General features: G+C 38.5%; 1 protein-coding gene across 1 annotated transcript in view; it reads right to left on the reverse strand.

Annotated features, from left to right (window-relative positions):
• LOC120535839 (CD151 antigen-like) overlaps positions 1-23,279 on the reverse strand; it is a 145,327-nt gene that overhangs the window by 69,124 nt on the left and 52,924 nt on the right. Inside the window, exon 2 of the mRNA XM_039763954.1 lies at positions 18,037-18,141. Within this exon, the coding sequence (XP_039619888.1) occupies positions 18,037-18,120 (84 nt within the window). The 5' untranslated portion in view covers positions 18,121-18,141. The remainder of the gene's footprint in view (positions 1-18,036; positions 18,142-23,279) is intronic.

Consider the following 23,279-nt stretch of genomic DNA (forward strand, 5'->3'; position numbering starts at 1 on the left):
GCTTATTTCCAGAGATGGGTAGTAACAAGTTACATTTACTTAAGTTCACTTTTTAAAAAAAATGTACTTCCAAGAGTAGTTTTACCACACCATACTTTTTACTTTTATTTGAGTACATTTGTGAAGAAACACACACTACTCTTACTCTGCTACACTGGGCAACACTCGACTCATTTCCTTTTTTCCCCCCCATTTACACATTAGATATGCTATATTTTTGCCAGAGAAAAGCCACCAATGGATCTACTGCATGACTGTTTCACCAATCAGACGTAGCAACAGTAATCACATGACTCCATTTCACGAATTAGACATAGCCATGCAGTCACATCACTACACACCAAGGTTATTATAGTTAACGAAAACTAAAATCAAAACAGAAACTATTATTAAAAAAAACATTTTCGTAAACTGAAATAAAATAATTAACAAAACCGAAATGAAAAACTAAAACTAAACAAAACTATTAAAGTAGCTGGAAAAACTAACTGAAATAAAATAATAATTTACTAAAATATTTTTAGTTTTCATTTTTGAATGAATATTTTTGCCGTTAGTCTTTAACCCTTGTAAGTTTCAACTCTAAAACAGAAAGTCATCCACCACGAGCCACCCGCATATATTCATCCAGTGAATGGCAGCTGGTGAAGGAGGCCGGCAGTTCACACAGCATTTGCGGTGACGGAGTAAGCTGAGTGCGCGTGCATAAAGCATGAGAAATAGAAACCGATTTGCGTGCCGCCTTTCTTTGTGCTTTTTGTGTATCAAGATGTAATTCAAATGGCTGAAATCAGAATGTGCTGGTCAATAAAACGCTTACCACAGAAAAATCACGAGTGAGTAACGTTTCAGTTTATTTCTCAGGTGTCTGCTTTTTGTTGACAGCAATTCCCCTGCCACTTTGCACAGGAGAAATAGTTTTTACTTTCTCATATACGAAGTATACAGAAAGTATAGTAATCATGAAAAAATTCGACCTTGATATTTTGATGAATCTTGACGTTATAGACTAACCAGTGTCCAACAATACCGTTTTATGGAATTGCGTGTGTAAACATGATAACTCAAAAATGTAGATAGATGGATGAAATTCGGCATGTGGTTGTTACACCACAATTGTACATCTGTAATAACTTTTGGGCCAAATCCATCACCCAGAAGTGGTACTTTATCTGAACACATACTCAATTTTTTTTTTATTTATACAGCTGCAGAGTCCGATTTATTCAACTTTACTTTTTTAATAATTGTTCAATATATTATTAATTTGATTTGTTGTTGTTCCTTAATGTACATAATATTAAAATATAATCATTGTCTTGCAGTTTACTCCTCAAATATCCATCCCCATATCTGAGTATACAAGAAAGTCGAGGGGAGACCACTCCCGGATTTTAAAAATAAAACAGCGCCAATCGAGAGACTGACTAGGTCATCATACACGATCAGGATATTGTTACTGACCAATCACTTTTGCTATAAAAACATTGTTTAACAATGAAGCGATACAAACAAAGGTAGAGAGTCTGACAAGTGAAGAAAAACTACTAATGGGTTTTTGTATTTATTCCAAATTTATTAATTTACCTTTTTTTTGTTCATATTCACAACTCAAAATACCGAATATTGTGAAAGTAATCCATGAGCAGAATATTTTTAAATATTTGTCTCCCTTTTTTCAATGTTTTTCTCTCTCTCCCAAAATAGATAGTTGAAATATCATATTCTTTTTGTTTTTAACATCAGCCTTATCATATATATTGCATACAAGGGATTTTCCCTGCCTTGCATCCAAACCCTGCCACAGTAGGCTCCAGGTTTTCTGAAATCCTACTCTGGATAAACAAGTTTAGATAATGTATATATTGTTCCTAATCTCAGATGCTGTCTCTGTTGTTTTATGCCTGTCTGTACTCCTATTACCTGCTCTTGCCCTGCTCATTATGGGTTTACTGTTCTTATGGTAGGCTATTCAAGACTCACCACCCCTAACCTTGACACTACATGCTTGTTGTTCTTTGTTTCCCTCAATACAGCTAGGTGGGGTCTGCACACTGATTCAAGTCTAAGAGCCCTGTTCTTCCTAAGCCCCTGTGATTTTCATGAGAAAATATTTTAAAAATTATAAAACTAAAATTGTTCATATTCCGTGTCTAGTTTTGATTATGCTTGTTTTTATCAGACAAAAATAAAACCAGATAATAAACCAGGCAGTATAGTAAGCTTCCATTAACATTAAACTCATATCCAAATCAGTTAAGTGTACAGTTCTGTCTGATTGTGACACAAAACTAACTCCGTAGGCGCTCCATGCCTTAATTACTAAAACTAAAACTAATATATATAAAAATAAAATAGAAATGCTTTTGTGAAATAAAAACTAAACTAAAACTAAAAATACATGATGAAGGAAAACTAAAACTAAACTGAATTTCCAAGTAAGGTCAGAAAAAATATAGAAATAAAAACTAATATAAAAAGGCAAAACTATAATAACCTTGCTACACACAAACTTCCTGTGTCTGCAGCCTGTGACAGACTTTTTAGTCATTCAGGGCTCCTATTAACTGCTAAACGGTCACAGCTTCACTGCAAGAACCTTGATAGCCAACTCCTGTTGAAGCTTAACCATCACTTCACTGAGTGAAGAACAAGCATGTTTTAACCAAACATGCACAGACACAGAGTCATGGTAAAGTGAGACTTCTTGTACGTGCACAAGCTGTCTTGTTCTAATGTTATTTATTATCAGCTGTGCTATTTGGAGGGCAAGTGAATATATAGCCAGTGTACAGTATATCTACTCACTGTAAGTAGTTTGCACTGTTCAAACATACATGCTGCCTCTGTAGGTATTGGCTTCAAAAGCTTTGTTGTGAAAAACTGATACAGAACTTTGTGTTATTTGTGCATCTTTATTTTGTAATGTTAATTTATTTTTACTCATTTTTTATTTTCTTATTTGGAAACAGCAGAATTCGCACATTTTATGTTTTTGTCTTATTACAACATTTCTAAGAAATAAATAATTTATTATGATCAAACAGTTACTCAGAGCTTGAGTAGTCTTTTCACCAAAAACTTTTTTACTCTTACTCGAGTCATTTTTTGGATGACTACTTTTTACTTCTAATTGAGTAATATTACTTTGAACGCACGCTACTCTTACTTGAGTACAACTTTTGGCAACTCTACCCACATCTGCTTATTTCCTCTAAGTATCAATGTACAACAGGTTCAAAATGCTGCTACCAGAATTTTACTGCAAACCAAATCATGTTTCAAATTCTCCTTGTGGTAATAAAAACATTGCTTTAACAACACATTCTCACAATTATAAAAGATATATTTTGCAAGTCCTGGTGAGACCAAATTCAAATTTGTAGCTCTTATTTTTTTGGAACTCACCCATTGGGTATGTTCACTGGGCCACTGAAGTCTGACCTAAAGAATCATCTTGTTTCTTACTTTCAGATCATCTTGACAGTGGCTGTAATCCGACTATAGCATACTGACTGTTTATCTACTCTGCTGCTCTATTCAGTTGTTCTTCACTTATGTACAGTGGGTACGGAAAGTATTCAGACCTCCTTTAATTTTTAACTCTTTGTTATATTGCAGCCATTTGCTAAAATCATTTAAATTAATTTTTTCCCTCATTAATGTACACACAGCACCCCATATTGGCAGACAAAAAAAAAGAATTTTTGAAATTGCTGCAGATTTATTAAAAAAGAAAAACTGAAATATCACATGGTCCTAAGTATTCAGACCCTTTGCTCAGTATTTAGTAGAAGCACCCTTTTGAGCTAATACAGCCATGAGTCTTCTTGGGAAAGATGCAACAAGCTTTTCACACCTGGATTTGGGGACCCTCTGTCATTCCTTCTTGCAGATCCTCTCCAGTTCTTTCAGGTTGGATGGTAAACGTTGGTGGACAGCCATTTTTAGGTCTCTCCAGAGATGCTCAATTGGGTTTAAGTCAGGGCTCTGGCTGGACCATTCAAGAACAGTCACAGAGTTGTTGTGAAGCCACTCCTTCGTTATTTTAGCTGTGTGCTTAGGGTCATTGTCTTGTTTGAAGGTCCTTAGCACTCTGGAGAAGGTTTTTGTCCAGAATATCCCTGTGTTTGGCCGCATTCATCTTTCCCTCGATTGCAACCAGTCGTCCTGTCCCTGCAGCTGAAAAACACCCCCACAGCATGATGCTGCCACCGCTATGCTTCACTGTGGGGACTGTATTGGACAAGTGATGAGCAGTGCCTGGTTGTCTCCACACATACCGCTTAGAATTAAGGCCATAAAGTTCTATCTTGGTCTTATCAGACCAGAGAATCTTATTTTTCACCATCTCAGAATCCTTCAGGTGTCTTAGCAAACTCCATGCAGGCTGTTATGTGTCTTGCACCGAGGAGAGGCTTTCCGACAGGCCACTCTGCCATAAAGCCCTGACTGGTGGAGGGCTGCAGTGATGGTTGACTTTCTACAACTTTTTCCCATCTCCTGACTGCATCTCTGGAGCTCAGCCAAAGTGATCGTTGGGTTCTTCTTTACCTCTCTCACCAAGGCTCTTCTCCCCCGGTAGCTCAGCTTGGCCGGACGGCCAGCTCTAGGAAGGGTTCTGGTCGTCCCAAACGTCTTCCATTTAAGGATTATGGAGGCAACTGTGCTCTTGGGAACCTTAAGTGCAGCAGAAATATTTTTGTAACCATGACCAGATCTGTGCCTTGCCACAATTCTGTCTCTGAGCTCTTCAGGCAGTTCCTTTGACCTCATGATTCTCATTTGCTCTGACATGCATTGTGACCTGTAAGGCCTTATATAGACAGGTGTGTGGCTTTCCTAATCAAGTCCAATCAGTGTAATCAAACATAGCTGGACTCAAATGAAGGTGATCTCAAGGATGATCAGAAGAAATGGAAAGCACCGGAGTTAAATATACTGTATGAGTGTCACAACAAAGGGGCTGAAAACTTAGGACCATGTGATATTTCAGTTTTTCTTTTTTAATAAATCTGCAACAATTTCAAAAATTCTTTTTTTTGTCTGTCAATATTGGGTGCTGTGTGTACATTAATGAGGGAAAAAAATAATTTAAATGATTTTAGCAAATGGCTGCAATATAACAAAGAGTGAAAAATTGAAGGGGGTGTGAATACTTTCCATACCCACTGTACATTTAAGTCTCTAACTGCATATGGAATTTAAATGTTTTTCATTTATTGTTTATCTTTCTAAATACAGTAATCCCTCCTCGATTGCGGGGGTTATGTTCCAGACCCCCTCACGATAGGTGAAATTCTGCGAAGTAGAAACCATATACGTGTGTATTTTTATTTTTATATATTTTAAGCCCTTATAAACTCTCCCACACCGTTTATAAATATTCCGTTCACAGTTATACAGCATAAACCCTTTGTATTCTCTTAGATATTAGGTAAGATTCAATGAAATTATGTATGTAAACACACTGTTTATATACAGTAAAACCTAAATATTATTTTAAAGATATCGAGTGTCTCCGATATCACATGTTACAGCCTACAATAGACAGGCCACCAGCAATAAATACGTACAATAGAAGAAAAATTGTATACAGTAAATGTGTGTACAGTGACACTAAATGTACGTACATGTACTAAGTACTATAAGTAGAAAATTAATCATAGTTACTCACCAACAATGACACGATGACTTGTCCAATAACGATGAGTTTAGTTTTATTGCACAACAAAGGAGAGCGTTAGAGCTCTTCTAAAGGAGCCTCTTCAGGCAACTGTATATCACCGCCGTTGTTGTTCTTCCGGCAGACTTCAATCCAAATCCCTAAAGCAGATTCCATCCAGACTACTGCCTTATTACATCCACTTACAACACATTTTGCACCCTGGTTAAAAGGACACTGCGGCCATAGATCTTGTATTCCTTTCCTACTTTTTAAATAAAAAGAATCATAGCCTCATTGAAGCAGTAGCAGATCGTTTTGAAGCCATAATGAAGGGCTTGACTATGCACAAAAGAGCACAAAAGTTAACACTTTACACAGCGAAACGCGTTGATGCTGAATGAGCGAGACGAGACTTCCTGGTTAACATCGCATTCAGCACACAGGAACTTAACTGCGTGCTCTGATTGGTTAGCTTCTCAGCCATTCGCCAATAGCGTCCCTTGTATGAAATCAACTGGGTAAACTAACTGAGGAAGCATGTAGAGGAAGTAAAAAGACCCATTGTCCGCAGAACCCGCGAAGCAGCGAAAAATCCATGTTATATATTTAGTTATGCTTACATATAAAATCCGTGATAGAGTGAAGCCGCGAAAGTCAAAGCGCGAAATAGCGAGGGATTACTGTACATCATCATTTACCATGTAAAGTGCTTTGTGATGCTGTATTCTATTAATGGCTATTTCTATCGATAGATCTTTCTCAACGACCACTTTATTAGGTAATCATTGCTAGTAAAGGATTGTACCTCATTTTGCCTTCAGATCTGCTGGAATTCTCCAAGGCGTAAATTCAACAAGTTGTTGGAAATATTTCTCAGGGATTTTGGTCCATATTAATAATATCACACAAGTGCTGCAGATTTGTTGGCCACATATCCATGATGTGAACTTCCCATTCCACCACATCCCAAACGTGCTCTACTGGATTGAGATCTGGGGACTGTAGAGGCCATTAGAGTACAGTGAACTCATTGTCATGTTCAAGAAACCATTTTGAGATAATTTGGACTTTGTGACATGGGGCATTATCCTGCTAGAAGTAGCCATCAGAAGATGGGTGCACGGTGGTCAAAAAGGGATGGACATGATCAGCAAAAACACTCACGGAGGCTGTGGCATTTAAACAATGCTCAATAGGTACTAAGGGGCCAAAAGTGTGCCATGAAAACATCCCTTCACACCATTACTCTTAAACCAAAGGCCTGAACTATTGATACAAGGTAAGATGGATCCATGCTTTCATGTTGTTCACACCAAATTCTGAAGGTAACATCAAAATGTCGCAGCAGATATGGAGAATCAAAAGGCCAGCCTCAGTTGACTGTGCTTAACTGACAGGAGTGGCACCTGGCGTGGTTTCCTGCTGCTGTAGCCCATATGCTTCTAGGTTCAATGTGTTGTGCATTCAGAGATACTCTTCCTTCTATCAGCTTGTACCAATCTTACAATTCTCCTCTCACCTCTGGCATCAACACGGCATTTTCGCCCAGAGACATGACACTCACTTGATATTTTCCATTTTTCACACCATTCTCTGTAAAACCTTACAGATGGTTGTTCGTAGAAGTAGATCAGCAATTTCTGAAATACTCAGAATCATGTGACATTCAAAGCAAATTAAAGCACCTTTCTTCCCCATTCTAATGCTCAGTTTGTAATTCAGTTGTCATATTGACAATATCTACATGCCAAGGCTGAATTAAGACCGTTATATGCCCTAAGCACTCAGTAATTTTGGTGCCCCCTTACATTAGTAATTCAAAATATTAAAACAATAAACTAGAAAATAAAAATTTTATTATAGAAAATTCGAAATTAAACAAAACATACTTATAGTACGAAGGAAAGTTATATTTATTTTTGTATGCTTCATTTTATTTTTGTCTTAATTTTCTCCTACTTTTTTTCCTTGCAAACTCTTTGATTAGATCTTCATAATCAATCTTACGTAACATATCTGCTTCTATACATAAAAGAGATAAGGCATCCAGCCTGCCTTGATGCATAGTTGTTCTGAAGGGATTTTTAATATATTTCAACCGAGAAAATGAGCGCTCAACTGAGCAGTTTGTGACCAATAATGTGAAAAATATACGCAAATTTTTGTGAAAATCTCTAATTTTTGATGAAGCAAACCAAATTCCATAATATCAATTAGCGCAGATTTTGTTTCAGCTTTTTTGAAATTTTTTACATCTCATATTTAAGGATGTTTTAGGTCTCAAAGTAACTACAAGGTGACTTAAATGGCTACAAATATTAATTTTATCTGCCATGACTCTAAGAACTACAAATGATCCAATCTCCTGCCAAAACATGTAGAAATTGACTTTAACCCCAAAATTGATTTAAAAATGTATTTTGTGCGGCACTGCTTTTCAATAAAGATCTGATTGCGTTTTTTATAATTACTTGAAGAGAAAATGGCATCCGAAATTTTAACGTTTGGGATTTTAAAGATTTTTTTTTTTAAATGTACGGTTTTCATTTTGACATGAAAACCATAGATTTACCATTTTGATTATTTATTTATGGATTTTGTGTCAATTCAGCAAATCTATTCACACATATTCTTAGTACAAGATTTGAAGAATATTTTGTGAAAATTTTTTATATTAACAAAATAGCAGAAAAGTTATAAACAATTTTATCCAATAACTAGCAAAATACCCGCGCTTCGCAGCGGAGAAGTAGTGTGTTAAAGAAGTTATGAAAAAGAAAAGGAAACATTTTAAAAATAACGTAACATGATTGTTAATGTAATTGTTTTGTCACTGTTATGAGTGTTGCTGTCATCAAGGATTTGATTATCAGTATTTCTTTCAATCAGGTTCGTATTTGGAGGATGTGTTGTGTTCAAGTTATTTTCCGTGTTTGTCAACCGCTGTAAAGATAACATGTTTCATCCATTGAAGTGTTCACTACCCAAATCGGTACTCCTGAATCTAAGATGTTTAACAGGCATTCCCGGTATTAAGTTGTGGATTTGCCTACGAATATTTAGCGGCAGTGTGTCTATGAATGTAATTTAAACTTAAGCTTTACACCTTGCTTTCCTATTGATATGTGTACAAAGGCTTGTTCAGCCTCAGAGGGTTGTTCGTTTCCTACTGCATCAATAAGCAGCTCGTCTTCCATTTTATCTGAGACATCACAAACTGCATGCACAGGTTTACCTTTCCAAGTCCTGCAAAGTCGGTTCACGTGAGCTGCTCAGAGTACATGCATCGAAGGTTCAGGTGTGCTTGTGCTATGTCGTGCGATCTTGTGATGTCCACGGCTTTATTTAATGTTAGCTAAGACCTGGCACTTAAAAGTTTCTCTCGTACTTTCGCCGAGTTTGTGCCAAACCCATCTCATCTTAGTTTGCATAAGCATACTCCTTCACCCGCGAATATTTCACGGCAGCGTGTCTATTGGATAGCTGCTGACGGACGGCTTTATATGGGCAGGCACTCAATTACGTGGGAGGCATGACAATGAGGGAAGTAACTCCGTCTCACACGGCTACAGTCTATGGCCGTATATATGTACATAAGTAGGTTCCAGTTATAACCATTACGCATAGAATTTCAAAATGAAACCTGCCCAACTTTTGTAAGTAAGCTGTAAGGAATGAGCCTGCCAAATCAGCCTTCTACCTACACAGGAAGAACAACAGCAGCTTCTGTGGCGTAGCTCTAAAATTTGCTTTTTTTTCTTAAGTAAATCGTTAAGTTTAAAATGTCGATTGCGGTTATTTCTGTTAATTAATTCATGCTTTCATTCATTATAGCTAATACTGTTATCAAGTGGTCACTATTTTTGCCTGTTGTATAAAATCTATCTAGCGTCTATCTCCACCCTCACTGTTCGCTTGCCTGCGTGCAGCGTGTGTCGAATGATATAGGATTTAATGTATTTTCTATTTAACCTCAAATGGACATAAAATTTATAAACGTGTATGCACTGTCAGTTAATGAGATCGTTATATTTTCATGTGGGATGCTCCTTTAAAAATATTTGTTAACAACTGAGACTGCAATTAACATGAACAAGCGTCCTTATACTGTAACTGTTATTTTTAAGATCCATAACACACAGACAGACAGAGCACTGCGTAATAGAGAGACAGACAGGCAGAGAAGTCACTAGATATATAAATAAACAGGGAAGGCTGATCTTTTTTTCTTTCAGTACATGTGCCTTCCCTGTTTAATTTATGCACAGCGCACATGTACGGAAAGAAAAAAAAAGATCAACATGTGCCTTGGTCCTACTGCACTGAATAAGCTCACATGCTTTGGCCCCTCCCCTCCCCCGATCTGACTCTAAGTAACAGCGCAAGTACAGACTTGCCATGCCTCAGAGACCCGAGTTCGATTCCCCATTGGGGAGAAAATGTTATTTTTTTTTTCTTGCACTCGGTGAGCAAAGCCACTGGGTAATCAGCTAGTATGATAATAAAATTAGTAATCCTCCTCAATCGCGGGGGTTGCGTTCCAGAACCCCCTGCGATAGGTGAAAATCTGAAGTAGAAACCATGTTTGTATGGTTATTTTTATATATTTTAAGCCCTTAGAAACTCTCCCACACTGTTTATAAATATTCTCCCCACAGTTATACAGTAAACCCTTGTTTATCAATGTTAATCTGCTCCAGACAGATAAATGAATTTCCACGAAGTAGGATTCTTTATTTATAAATCTAATATTTTCGCAGTTAGAGCATAGAAAACCTGTTTATGACCTTCTAAATATGTTTTTTAACATTAGTGCCCTCTAGACATGAAATAACACCCTTTAGTCAAAAGTTTAAACTGTGCTCCATGACAAGACAGAGATGTCAGTTCTTTCTCACAATTAAAAGAATGCAAACATATCTTCTCTTCAAAGGAATGCATGTCAGGAACAGAGAATGTCAGAGAGAGAGAGAGAGAGAGAGAGAGAGAGAGAGAGAGAGAGAAGTAAACAAAAATCAATAGGGCTGTTGGGCTTTTAAGTAAACGAAGCACCGTGATAAAGCCGCTGCAATGATGGGATCAATGTGATGGTAGTCTTTTCAGCATTTTTTAGAGGAGCCTCCGTATCTTCCAAGCAAACAGCCTCTGTGAAAACAGCCCCTCTGCTCACACCCCCTCCGTCAGGAGCAGAGAATGTCAGAGAGAGTGAGAGAAGCAGGGAAAAGCAAACAATCAAAAATCAATACGGGCTGTTGGAGCTTTGAAGTGTGTGAAGCACCACGCAGGAAGCATATCGTATATCATTGAGGAGTTTTATTTAATACGTTATACGTGCTCTGATTGGGTAGCTTCTCAGCCATCCGCCAATAGTGTCCCTTGTATGAAATCAACTGGGCAAACAAACTGAGGAAACGTGTACCATAAATTAAAAGACCCATTGTCCGCAGAAATCCACCAGAACCAGCGAAAAATCTAAAAAGTGTTTATTTGATCTTTGAACTTCAGGCTTCATACATTTTATAGTTTATGCCTACATTTTGTAACATTATTACTAAAATATGAAAAAAGTTTCTGCTTTAACAATGTGTTTACACAGATTACTGTAGAAATGGAACACATGAAATGCGTGTGTTCAAAAAAACGATCTGTTATTTCCACTCTAAAACTCCACTTCACTCCGATATAATCAATCAATCAAGGCATGAGCTGGGAAAAGTTTGTGCATGTTCTAAGTTGGTGGAGGGATGCAATAGCCGGATGCTTGCAGCTTGTCTTTATCAGCACATTTAGATGACAAAAGACGCTGGCGGAGAGGTGTGATCGGTTTTAAGGTGGGCCGGATCTACGAGTTTTTTCATAGACTCTGGTAATTCTAGTGTTAACGGATTTAGATCGTTTTTTTTTCCAGAATTTGCTGAACAATCTGGTTGATTTTGTGACCTCTCTTATCACCCTAAGTATCACAGTTTGCTTGCAGTGCTGATTTATTTGCGAGAAACACAGTGGGCCAAGGGAAGGGGGACGAGGCCCTCCTAACTCACGTGCCAGCCTCGGGTGTACCTTACATCCACTTAGCTAGCGAAGGAGAGAACTACTTAACAGATTTAGATCGGGTTTATTTCTAGAATTTACGTGAACATTCCAGTCAATTTTGCGACTTCTCTCATCACGTTAAGAATCATACTTCGCTTGCAGGAGCAATATATATGCACTAATCTGAGACCGAGGCTGGGGGCCGAGGGGAGGGGGAAGCGTGACCTCAGGAGTGGGGAGTCGGTCTACCTCTGCATTTTGGAGTGTATCTTGCCTCAACTTAGCTAGCGATACCTTTTTGTTTATTCATTTTTAAAGTTTGTCCTGTTTCACTACGAAATGGGCCGTGCCACAGGGGACAGCTAGTATATGACAAATAGACACACTTGATTAATAATAAAAAACACTTTTTCTACTGTTTTTCTTGCACTGTACATACAATGCAGACAACCACTACAAACGGCAATATTCAAATTGAGCCAACCTCCTTTAGTCCCAATAACAGCATGCATGCACCAGGCAGCATCAGTTAGTGGCAGGAGACATAAAATTAATGCTACACACTAGTCCCATTCCCATTGTTGGGCGGCCGTGAGTATTACCCGCCGATGGTTAAAGTCCGGGGAAAGCACTTGATCAGTCCATTACTTTAGGGATAGAGTGGAGTGGTTCTAGTCTGGTCCAGCAGACCTCTTTACACAGCTGGGCTTTGAAATTTCTTTCCTGGTCACTGTCAGGTTCTTTTGGAAACCTCATGTAGCAAACCATTTCAGTGCAAATCCCCACATAAAGCTCTATGTAATTCTGGCAGCCAACCCAGCAAAATTTTCCATGTAGCCATTGCAGGGTCTTTGATACTCCAAAGTGTGCTATCCCCAACCGACCATGAACTGCCTGGAGTGCAGGAGGAATCACAAGCTGCCAGAGCATTGCTCCCTGTGAAGACTCCATCCATTTGTGGCATAGGATGTTGTTGTGTAGTGCAAAGCAGTTGAGCTGAGACTTGTAGGCCTTTGGCGTGAGATCCATCTAGGACAGTTCTCTGTGAACTGGGGTGCTACCAGATTCAACCCATTGTCGAACCTTTGAAAGCACTTGCTCTATGGCTTGTGGTCTGTCTACCTCAACTGAATACAGAGCTACCAGTGTGGATCCTTCATCAAGCCAGAGTCAGGATGCAATGACTAGTAGTGGTTCAGTACTGAAAACCAGCTCTGTGCTGTACTTGAAAATTAAACCCTTGGAGCTTCTCAAGCCACCTAGCCATCTGGCTTCAGGCTCCTTAAAGCTTAGCAGCCAGGTCAAAGATACATGGTCAGTGCACAACAGAAACCTTGAGCCATACAAATAAGACTGGAAGTTTTTTTAAGCACCGACTACTGCCAAGAGCTCCCTTCTGGTGACACAGTAGTTGCATTCAGGCACAGAAAACGCTCAGCTGTAGAAAGCTATAACCTGCTCACTCTCAAGTCTGACCTGGAATAATACTGCACTGATTACGACATTCATGTCCATGTTGAAGGCACTAGAACACTCAAAACAGCTTCTTTCAGTGCCTCAAAGGCAGCATTGCACTCATCGTCCCACTGGAAAGCCGGGTTTTTATGGGTCAAACAGTGCAAGGGTGCTGCAATGGTGGCATAGTACAAGATGAGAACATGGAATCTTTTCACTTTATTGATATTAAAGGGTACTGGCCAATGTCGAACACCAGTGACTTCGGGAGGGTCAGTGGCTACTCATTTGGGCCCCAAAGGAACTGAATTTTCCTTTGGAGCAAAAGGCACTTTTTACAGTGTAGTTAGTTGCAAGCCAGATTTTTTGAAAGGCCAAGAATACCTCACTTAGGAATAGGATAGGAATCGTTTCTTGTGACATTATTAAGCTGCCTGTAGTCCACAGAGCAGCACCAACTACTAATCTTTTTTCCGGGCTAATGTAACTGGTGCTCCCCACGGACTGTCAGATGGTTCAACAATGCAAGCCTCAACCATTTCCTAGTTCCCAGGCTACAGCCACACATTTGGCAAAAGGCAGGCACTTTGAGTTGAGTCTGACTGGTGCCCTCTCACATGTGTCAATCGTGTACTGCACCAAATTGATGCCACCACTGTTTGTCCTTTGCAGCAAAGGTATCAGCAAATTTCTAAAGGAGCTCATCAACTAGCTGTTGTTGGCTGAGCTCTAACCCAACTTTGCTGTGACTACATAGTTCTTCAATGGTGGAGTGGCTGCCCAGAGATGTGTTGCTTCTTAACAATGTGGCCTGTAGTTGCCTGGACATTTGGGTGATGGCTTTGACTGCTTAGTTGGTGGCACTACAGCTGGCTGTGGCTGGTTGGCGTCCCGAGCTGACATCGATGAGTGGCAGGCTGTGGGTGTTTCATTTGGGTGGCAGCTATTAGCAGTGCTAGGCACAGTTTGTGGTACCTGGAGGACACTGTGTTTTGTGAACTTGCCGTCTTCTACACAACAGCTGGGTTAAATGCCCTTTTACAATCGGCCCCCCTTTACAGGCATTCAAGCAGGCGTATGTTGCAATAAGAAAGTCTAATCCTAGTATGCATTCATCTTGAATGTCAGTCAGCCAAAACTTGTGGTCTACCCTAATCCCCAGCCAGCATGAATCCAGGAACCGCTTCCCTCTCAGTTTCATTATTTTGTTGTCAAGTGCTCCAGTGACAGTACAGAGGCTAACATTTGTTGGCCTCCACCCACCAGGGTGACTGCATTCTATGTGAGGTAGCACACCAGAGAAATGGTCAAGCCTGTATTCACAAGTCTACACCACTTTTTACCTTCCAGGTAACATGGTAGAGAGCGTCTTAGTGCGTCTCCAAGGCACCGCACCTGATGAATAACGAGGGCAACCAGCAGACAGAGATGGGGTTTCCCTCATTACGCAATCTTTTGGAAGCTTCTTGACATTACAGCACTAGTTTTTGTAGTGTTCCCGAAGTGAAAGGGCTTACCACAGTTCCAAGAATATCTTGTACCCTCCTGGCTTTGGAAACAGCCTCGAAGAGTTAGTGCCAGGAGACATACTTGAAGGTGGAGCCTCTCTGGCACCTAAACGTGCAGGAAACCATGAGCCGGTACTTCTTGTTGAGCTAAGGTGAAAAGATGGGTAGCCTAGACGGGCATAATTCCAAATATACACTATGAATGCCCCAAGGGTCTCCCTGTCCTTGCACCAGAAAGTCACTTATCTTGCATCTCTTCACTAGAGAAGCACACCGTAGAGCAGTGGTGATGTAGTTGAGGTTTCCACATTCTACAGGCCTGAGCTCCACCAGCACCTTGTGAGGATGACTGTCCAGTGTCAGTATCCAGAACTAAACATAGTACTATCATACCGGCCCACTTTCATGTTGGGGAGTGGTAGTGTGACCACTTAGGACACTACCAGAAGCAGTTTTGTTCCTGCTGATAATGGATTTCACTCCCCAGCCTGATGCTTCCAATCTAGCCGTCTTTTTACACTGGCAATCTCTATCTTTCTTCACTCACCTGTACGATGCTTTCTTGCTTGAGTCGTTCGTTTCAAGGTCACTTTGTTCAAAACAATTGTCCCACTTCTGACACCAATGTGACAAACACACTCAATTTATCAAGAAAAGCCTTTTCTACTTTTTTCCTTAATACTGGCAGCGTTGCAAATACAAGTAATGTAGACAACCACTGCAAATGGTAACATTCAAATTAAACCTACCTCCTTTTTGCCCAGATACTGGCACACATACACTAAGCAGCATCAGTCAGTGGTGGTAGGCAAACTCAAAATACTTCAATAGAACACACTAATTGCCAAAAGTTAGAGAACAAAATTAAACACAACAAACTGTTTGAAACTCAAAGAACTTTTAAGTAAAATTCTAGTTTTAGGTACAGTGTCACACAGCAGCTTGGAATGAATGAATCATACATACATACATACATACATACATACAGATTGAGTAATGGAATAATTGCAGAAACCAATTGATTGTTTCTTTTTTGTGGATAGTGGAAGTGTTTAAAGTCTCTGTTATGATAAATTTACTGGCTGACAAACTTACAACGGCAACTTGGAAGGGCAAAAAGAAAACGACAAGTGCCAGGAGCTGAGAGTGTGAAAATAAATGTACTTGCTACAAACATTAAACAAAACCATGTTGAAAACAGAGTAAAAGACGATCAATACAATGTGACACATAAATTTAAGTCTTAACTTCTTAACATGCACACGTACCGGTCCCAGTACATAACTACACTTGGACGACGTCACAGCCATGTCACAGCCATGTCTGTATGCCCTTCTGTCATGCACCTCGACATACTACACATCAAATGAAACCTCAGAGTATCGTCTTTCCGATGATATAAACCATTTTGACACACAACAACAACCACAGTACTGACGCCAAATCCTTTTATACAGAGAATTAAATACTTTTAAGAGTTGACTTTTCCTACCTTTGAAGGCTCTCTGCAAGTCAAACATCAATATTTTTCGAGCAATATTGGTCTCATTTTGTCCGTAAGGCTCCAGGGAATATAATCCAGTAAAACAATTAGGTCCAAAACACACGATAGATCCTCAAAGGGACAAAAACTCCAGAAAACGTTTCTTAATTTGAGACTAGCTCCGACATTTTTTTTCATTTCTATTGGTCATATCAGATGTAATTTGTTTCTGTCGGCAATAACCATGCTAAAGCATGTTACACAGAAGTGTTAGCTTCTGATTGACACCTAAGTTGGCCAATTACGAGGGGTCTGGGGGGTGACTGGAGCCTCATATAGCCAACGAGTGTCACAGACAGCTGAACGATGACGCACAAATCCAAACCCTGGTAGAATCTACCAGTTTGATTGGACGCTGTGAGTGACACTCCAAACTTACAGCCAATGAGCAGCTGAGCACGCCGATGTATAACTTGCCATGCCAACTTGTAAACAAAACTGAAGGGAGCTGTGCGAAGCTGGCATTTGGCCGGTCTGCAGACTTGGTACGTAAACAACGCGTGGTTATTTATTGTGATTTCACCAAGTTTTTTTCACATTTTAAATATGGATAAACGTACAGATAAACGTAAATACACTCTCGATGAAGTAGTAGAGGCATGTACGCGCCGTGACACTGATGAATTGGACCAGAAGTCTGAGGCAGAGAGCGACATGTGACATGCCCTTGTGCTTTCTGCCTGCTAGGGATTGCTACAATCAGTGGCACATGGAAAAACGCTGAGCTGTGTTGTAACAGTTTGTAAAAAATGTATATAGTTTGTGTGCATTTTATTAAAAAAAATTAAATAAAATATATTTTTTTTTTTGGCCCATAAGACTTGTTTTGACTATTTTTATATTGAAATGTGTATTTTTTATTGTTTTTATTATGGAATATGAATTTCCATAACTAATTGAGTGACACTGTTTGTAGATATAAATTCCTTTAGGTTTAAGCTTTCAGTACAGCCCTCATTGATATATGTGGGTTGAAGCATTCAAAAGTTATTGCACTTTTTCCATACGTTCCAAAATGTGAATAATGGATAAACCATAGGTCCCTCTAAAAAGCACCTGGACATGCCCACATAAAAACTGGTGTAAAAGGTATTCTTTTCAAATTTGAAATGTGAGTAGTAAACAAGTTATTCTGTTGGTACATTGTGTGTTTCTGTCCCCACCTACCTACTGCAGCTATAGAGACCTTTATTTTCACAAAAAAAACTTAGGCGAGAACAAAAAAAAATCATTTTTTCTGTGAGTTCTAATGTGCATAACTTTTGATCAGTCACACCTACAGTGATTCTGACTACTAAGGGTGAAACTAGAGAATGTCACCTTTACAAAGAGACCAAACATGTGTTTATACTCCAGATAGTTCAATAACAGCAATGATTCAAATTTGGAGAGGTCAAATTACAAGCGATTTAGCAAAAATTACCCGCTTGATAAATTAATGTGCACCAACTCTTGACATATTTCAATTACAAGCCAAGAAAGTGCAAATAATATTATACTTGCTAGAGGAGTACTAAAGGCTTTAAATGCAATAGTCCTAGATCAGCTTCATTTCTAGTTTATTAGGGTCTTACATTTAATGACTTGATTTTGATTTTCAGATGAGAGTGGGTGAGCCACTAGAGAATAAAAGCTTTCAGGCCAATCGCACTACAGTCACAAGCATTGGCTCTCAACCCCTTTCTTTACCTTCCACTCTAGTTTCCCCAGATTTACATTTTTAACTTTGATATGTTTTATTTTTTGTGAAGGATAGATCTAACATACAAAGGAGGGGGTAAAACAGCCATAATTATTCAGTGTGTTGGTCGCAAAAAACACTCTCTTACCCAAAAAAAGAAGTTGAAGGTGAACAGCAGATATTTGAGGCAGATGGTGCCACAAGTCTCTTTCTTGTCATCATATTCTCCCATTGTTCAAGGTTACAAGAATGTCTGCAAGAGAATAAACACACAGACAAATCATTCTATGAATAAGTTTTAGTCAACTGAATCACCTGCACACCTAATGTAACCTCAGTAATTTGTACAAAGCAAAAAGGTGAGCTGTAACAGATTTTCAAACAATAAAAAGTAGTAAATGAACAAAGGCTAAGAAAGGGCATGTTATACTGAAAAAAAAGGTTGAAACTTATAGATGTATTTTATAGACTGCATTTATTAATAACCTATTATAAAAAAAAGAATACTAAATAAATAAATCACTGTGTAAGAGCCAATCTTAGAAAGTTTATGTTTGATGCTAAATTTATTTAAGTGTTTAATTTCTATAGAATTTCAGTTTCTCATAGCTATCTAGAATATGGTATAGCCTTTTACCCCCTGTAAGTTAAAAAGAAATAGAACTTTTCTAGCTATATCTGTAAAACAGGGAGTTAATTAAGCCAGTTAGGAAATTGTTTTACTGCTATCATGGACTGTTAGATATGTTCGCAAACAGGAGATGGCATACAGTTTTCTGACCATACTTAACATGCTTAAGTAAAACTGCATGGCCAGACTTTGAGAATGAAACAAGATATATAAGCCTTAAACAGATCCTTTCTTAAACAAGAACTTTTCTTATCTTTAATGTTAGTTTTATCTCTATTATAAGTTTGAACAGTTTTGCTTTGAATTTTACTAAAACTTTTAAAATGAAGATATTTTGGTCTGTAGAATTATTTGAACATGCATCACACTATTGCCTGAATCATCCTATGAAGCAAACTAAAAGCTGCAGAAATATGCATACACAATAGCATCCTTGTTTGCAAACATTATATAAATACACATAGCTTCATACTTATTAGTTGTAACTGGACCCTCAAAAATAAAATGCAAAAAAAAAAAACAAAAAAAAAAAAACTTAAGACTGCAAATGTGCCACCTTCAGCAAAAAAAGATTTATCCAGAAGTCCAAAAAGTTAAAAAGCAAACTCACAACTGCTTTTGAATATGGAAACCAAAGGCAAAGCGCCATTAGGCAGTGATTACAGTTCACTTTGTTTTTTAAACTCCATCCCCCACTCACTGGTGTCATTTGTTTCCATAAATATCTTAATTGCTTCTTTGATTCATGATTATTTATAAGAAGCCTTATTACTAATCTCATTCTGTAGAGCTACAGAGGCCTTGGCTTGTGATTAAACATCTCTATAAAATTAAAAAGAATGTCCCTCCTGGCTTTTGGTATTTACTCTTACATTCAGCCATCATCAACCACACAAGTAGCCTCTTTAGTATCATGCTTAACCCCCAGAAAACGTAGTAAAAAACATTGACATTTTTTCAACAATACAAATTGTTATTACATTAATAGAAACATGTAAATACCAAAAGATCAACATAAATACAGTAAAAAAAAAAAAAAAGTTCTCAATTGCCCACTGCTGTACCGATGCATATATTTACTACATGTCTTCTGTGCAATATTTTGTATATAATCACCAACACAAAGCCCGATGTTGCATTCAAGATAGTAGAAATATGTTTGTATATGCAAATTTCTTGTAATTCATAAATATATAAAATGTACTATTGGTTCCTTGCACATGAAATGGTAGAATGTCAGTGCCTTATCTGCATGTGCTATTATGCAAGTAGGCTACCACAGCACTAGAATTAGTGACTTTCAACTTGACAGTTGCTGCATTGTGAACAGTCCTTAGGGGACTAATGTATTTCTGATCATTTTACTTGAATGCAATCATTTTGACTTTTTTTGCCACGTAAATACTGCACTTTGCTGATTCACATTGTCATGTCATTGCTCTCAAACTGACTTCATAGCCTCTTGTTTACATGCCATTGTGTTTTGGTGGAAGGCTCCGATTCACTCCACTCATTAAGGCACACTGGTCCAATGCACAGTTGTCTATTATAAACAATTTCTTCATAATAACCACTACTCTCCAGATCATCATCGATAATGTTGGTCTACAGTAGTTCCATTATGATGCCCTCTTAATATTTTGAACTTGTCTCATGTTATTTATTCATTTCTTTTCGTATAAAGAATTTTTGTTAATGCTTGGCTCCCTTACATTTTTCTAAACAACTTACTTTAAATATAACAATTAGGCAAAACCACCAATTACACTTTAACAGAAATAAGAGCATTCGGTATTAAACTTTCCTAATTTTCTTACAAAAAATAAATTAATCAATCCTAATTGCTCAAAATAGAAAGAAAAAAAAAAAACCTCTGAAAGGAGACGAGGACAGGAAAAAAAAAAAAGACAGACCTTGAACCAGTGATCCTTAGTCCTGGACTAAAAATCACATGGATAAATTTGAAAATATCTTTTTTATAATTCATTTTGGCTTTTCATACACATTGAAAAACAGTTTTCAGCCTCCAAAAACTCTCCCCAAAAAGTGTGTACATTTTTTAAAAAAACGGTGATGCATGCCATTATCGTCACTTACTTTCTTCAGTTTATTCTGATAATTCCCTTAGTGAGCTCCACTTTAATGTGGGAATAATTACTCTAACTTCTTTGCATCAGCCAACAGGTACAGCAACAACATTTTGCTGCATTTATCTGGCAGGGCTGCAAATCTACTGTATTTATTTGGCAGAGCTGAAAATGCACTGTTCAATGCTTTGGCTAATTTATGCTGCTTGTTTCAAAGCAGTTCCATTTCTTTGTTGACATAAAAGTGTTTTTTTTAATTCCTCAATCTTTCAGCAATCGATAAACTTTGCATTAGCTTTGTGTTTAAAAATAAAAAAAGGCTTTGTTGATAAAGATTGTGTTGGTAAGGTTTATGTGTTTTTGATATTTCAGTGTGGAGGACAAACTTTCATAAAACACTTGGGAAACGTTAGTGTGGAAAGAATTTTTTAAACAAAAAATGTGTTTTAAAAATTGTTTTGCAAATCATGTTAAGCCTATATTTAATTGAATATAGTACAAACACAACATATCAAATGCTGAAACTTTGAAAATGTATTATCTTTTGAAAATTATGCTCATTTTAAATTTGACAAAAAGCTTCAATCAAAAAAAAAAAAAAAAATGGGCACATTTACCACTGTGTTGCATCACCTCTTTTAACGATACTCTTTAAACGTTTAAGAACTGAGGAGACCAATTGTGGTAGCGTTGAAAGTGAAATGTTTCCTCATTCTTGCCTAGTCAGGGTTCACACAGTCTTATTTTTCATTTCATGATGTGCAAAAGTTTTCAGTACGTGAAAGGTGTTGACTGCAAGCGGGCCAGTTTAGCATTGGAATATTTATACTATGGAACTATGCTGTTTTAATACATTCAGAATGCGGATGGGTATTGTCTTGCTGAAATAAGCAATTGTGACAGACAGATCGATACCTAAATACTCAAACTGTACTCATTTGGTATCGAGTACCATTAAAAAATATCCATTACTTTTTTTTCTGTAAGATATGGTAGCAAGGTTCTTAAAATGGCTTTTAGAATGTACTACAGAATGTACAAAATGAATGTACTACACTTTCTGCTCACATGTAGTGAAATGAGCAGATGCACTGTGATGTAAGAATGCCATAAACTTGGACCCCTTGCACAAGTACAGACTGTGTACAATAATTGCAGACCAAAAGCATAGCATTGTATGCTACTACTTTATACAGAAGAAAAAGAATACAGTGGTCCAATGCAATATTTGTTAGATGATGGAGCTGCACAGTGGCAAAACAAGCAGCCCATTTTAAAAGCACACATGCTGACCAACATAAAGATGTTTGTAAAACGTCAAAAAGATGCAAATCTGGAGCACAGTGATTTTGCTAGAATCAGTGCCAGATAAGGGACATTGCAGGAAAGTTTTCAAAGATGCAGAGAAACATTATCCAGGTAACTGCTGCTAGAAAGGTTATGTAGATGGAGGTTTACTGAAGACTTTTTAATTGAGTTTAACATTTTGCCGTTTACCAATCATTGATACTTATGAAATGTAAAGCCCATTGTTAGCATAATGGGGGGCACATAATACTGTACACCATAACTGTCAGAACATATTGTGACAGGTTCTGCCAGTTTTGTTTTTCATCTAATTAAAATGGAGGGTATAGTATAACGAGGTAGTCCCTAGGTTATGGATATCCGACCTACAACTTACGAACGGGGCCGCAGCAGCAAAGCATGCGCCTCAGTAACTGCCACTCCGTCATCTTTGGCCTGGGGACACTGCAAGCGGTGATGGAGGCTGGAGGGGGCGATTTCGCTGCTTGCGCAGTGTAGTGTCCCTCGGGCGGCTCCCAGCAGCAAGCAATGACCCGTGGTCCATAGTCACTGGGGCCACAGCTATCGCTTGTGTGCAGGACGTGGCTTGATGGGGCAGTTCGCTGCCCACCCACTATGTCGCCGCAGCTACTGCTCCTGAGTGGACGCAGGCTGGATGGAGTGGAGGGGGCATTTTACAACCCATCCACCACACACAGCAGCCCCTTTCGTTCTCGGTGGGCGGCTGGTAATGCTGCAAGCGGTGACCCGGTTGTGGCTGAACAGAGGCCATTGAGGGTGAACCGGGTGGTGGGGGGTAACATTGTAGTGTGCATCGGATGGCTGCCTATTGAATGGGGGTGATTCACTACCCGCCTTTGGCCGCACTGTGTTCGTTCTCGGTGGGCGGATGCTGCAGGCAGCATACTGTAGTGGAGGTGACTGTGAGGTGGGCTGGTGATAATGCCCCCATTCATTCTCAATAGCAAGCCTGCTTGTACTGTTACACACATAGCAGGAAGTTGTCTTATGTCAGTACATCAGACATGTTAACGATTGGTGCCTTCCTGCTGTGACAGTGTGTACAGTGCTGTGCAGAAGAGCTCATCTTAATCTTTTGTCTTCACCCTTCAACAATGTCTCTGAAACACAAATCTGATGTAAGTGCTGGTGATACAGTAAAGAAGAGAAAATAAAGTAGAAATAATAAAATGGTCAGAGAGAGGTGAAACTCCATCATTCATTGGCAGAGCACTTGGTTACAGTCGGTCAAAAACAGCATTTATTAAAATAATGTACCTGTTCCGAGTTACATACAAATTCAACTTAAGTACAAACCTACAGTCCCTATCTCATACGTAACCCGGGGACTGCCTGTATACATAC

Source organism: Polypterus senegalus, chromosome 1, assembly GCF_016835505.1.
Source record: "Polypterus senegalus isolate Bchr_013 chromosome 1, ASM1683550v1, whole genome shotgun sequence".
NCBI lineage: Eukaryota > Metazoa > Chordata > Cladistia > Polypteriformes > Polypteridae > Polypterus > Polypterus senegalus.